We start from the raw sequence: 2,177 nt of genomic DNA, 5'->3' as shown, positions 1-2,177 counted from the left end.
GAATCTAGGTAACAGACCAATAGAACTTGAAAGGTTGACAAACACTGAGCCAGAGGACTATTGAGCTTGGGCAGTTGAAGTCTCGAATGAACTACTGTATGTCATGACTGAAGTCATAGAGCTTTAGTGTTCCTGGTACTACAATGATTTCAAATATTAATTCTATTTTGGCGAGGATTATGCAATATTTTTTCACTAAAGTAATCCATTGACACTGATTCTGTGTTTTATGTGTTCGTCACAGCGTAGTAATCAATGAAGAGACTGAAATTGCTTAGTAGAAGGAGACGATACATTGTGTACTGCCAAACTCTTTAGATTATGCAATAGTTATGCACGTTACATTATTCATAAAAACCCATCCACATGTTATTTGATTCACCAGACGCCGCGTAAACAATACTTATCACCATCCAAATGAAAGAATAGCCTTAGTACTTGATGGAAAAACTGTTGATGGAGGAGGGACGTGGCACTCGCGAGAATCGCCTCCATCTGGGATGCACACGGCCCTCTTCCGGAGGACACCCCGGCGAGCCGCGCCACCAGCCAAGTTGGGCTCGACGAGGGAACCACACGGCGACCACAGGCAGGCACCTGGACAGGATTCAGCCCCAATGATCCTCGTGGGGATCTTCCTCCGGTGAACGGAGAGATCGGCCGAAGATGGGAGGGCAGGAAAGGTGAACTTTAAACGAGGTCATGCAAGCCTGAGAGAGTGACGAACCGGGCTTGTCCAAACTGTCGACATCACTCTCCGCCACAACATACTGGCCATGGCCTCTCAAGGACCCATGAGGGACTGGCCAGTGGCGAAAGAGCGGTGGCAGCCCACTCTCTCAGGTGGTCGGAGTTCACCTTAGCCCTTACCTGAGGCCATTTCAACGAACCGAGGAAGACCACGAGGAAGAAGGAGACCGGGGTACGATTTATCAAGAATTTTTTTTTTCTTTTTGCCCGAAAAAACATGAGCCGACGCAAAGGCCAAGTCTTCTCCTACCAAAAAGAAGAAGACTCGAATTGCCGTCGAGAAGGCTATTGCCAAATAATATTCTTTGGTTGGAATCAGATCCGTTTCCCGCTCAAAAAGAGCGCTTTCCACCATGCAAATGGAACGACGTTGGACGACCGGACTTGATACACAATATCTCATCATATACCTTACGCAACCACAACATCAAGCACTCTCATTAGGCCTAAAATTCGACACTGGGACCAACACCAAGCCGCTTTCACAATATCTGGAGAAGAACTATAAATGAAGAAATAACGACATCGACATTGGCTTCATTCAAGGCATCTTACTTTGCTGCACAATCACCGCTAAAGATCGACTCCCAGCGATTCCTACAAGATTCATTATGGCGTTAAACGAACTTCGAAGAAACGAAAACATCATTATCACTACAGCAGATAAAGGAGGAGGAATCGTCATAATGGACAAAGCAGACTACATCAAGAAAATGGAAGATCTCCTCACAGACACAAGCACCTACTACACCCCACAGTCAGAACAACAAGCCAAAGAAGAGTCTCGTACATTCAACACCGATGTTAGAAAAATCCTCAAACGCACCAGCAAAGGAAAACACTTACTCCATTTCCAAGAAGAGGATCCCAAAACACCAACGATACGCGGCATTCCCAAAACTCACAAACCAGGGATCCCCATGAGACCAATCACCAACGGAATAGGTAGTGCCCCCCACAAACTAGCTAAGATACTAGCCAAACCCCTTACATCAGCTCTTGGAACTATCAGCGACACACACATTAGAAACTCCACTGATCTCATACACAAACTCCACACCACAGACTTTACAAACAAGAAAATCATCAGTCTAGACGTCATCGCCTTATACAGTATACCCACACATCGCTAGCAGATGTCATATCAGCCATACAAAGAGTCATCAACAAAAGAGATTACAAACAACTAGTAGGAAAATACCTTAAATGCGCCTTCTGCACATTTAATGGCAAAACTTACCGACAACACGACGGCCTACCAATGGGATCGCCCCTCAGTGCTATAGCCGCCTGCTTAGCAATGGAAATTCTAGAGCAAAGCAGCTACAAACAGTTCCTTCCCGATGGCACCACCTGGTTCAGGTATGTAGATGACTACCTTCTCATCATACCAAAAGACACAGACACTGACATCCTTCCACACAATT

At 45.6% G+C, this 2,177-nt stretch overlaps 1 protein-coding gene across 1 annotated transcript; it reads left to right on the top strand.

The window, feature by feature from the left end:
* The first annotated feature begins 1,436 nt into the window (after positions 1-1,436).
* LOC143024129 (uncharacterized) lies at positions 1,437-1,883 on the top strand. The gene has a single exon (XM_076182910.1). It carries the CDS (start codon positions 1,437-1,439, stop codon positions 1,881-1,883), a length of 447 nt encoding a protein of 148 aa, XP_076039025.1.
* The last annotated feature ends 294 nt before the right edge of the window (positions 1,884-2,177 follow it).

Source organism: Oratosquilla oratoria, unplaced genomic scaffold (genome assembly GCF_046742065.1).
Source record: "Oratosquilla oratoria isolate Oo_2021 unplaced genomic scaffold, ASM4674206v1 SCAFFOLD94, whole genome shotgun sequence".
NCBI lineage: Eukaryota > Metazoa > Arthropoda > Malacostraca > Stomatopoda > Squillidae > Oratosquilla > Oratosquilla oratoria.
This window is presented reverse-complemented; position numbering and strand designations above follow the sequence as displayed.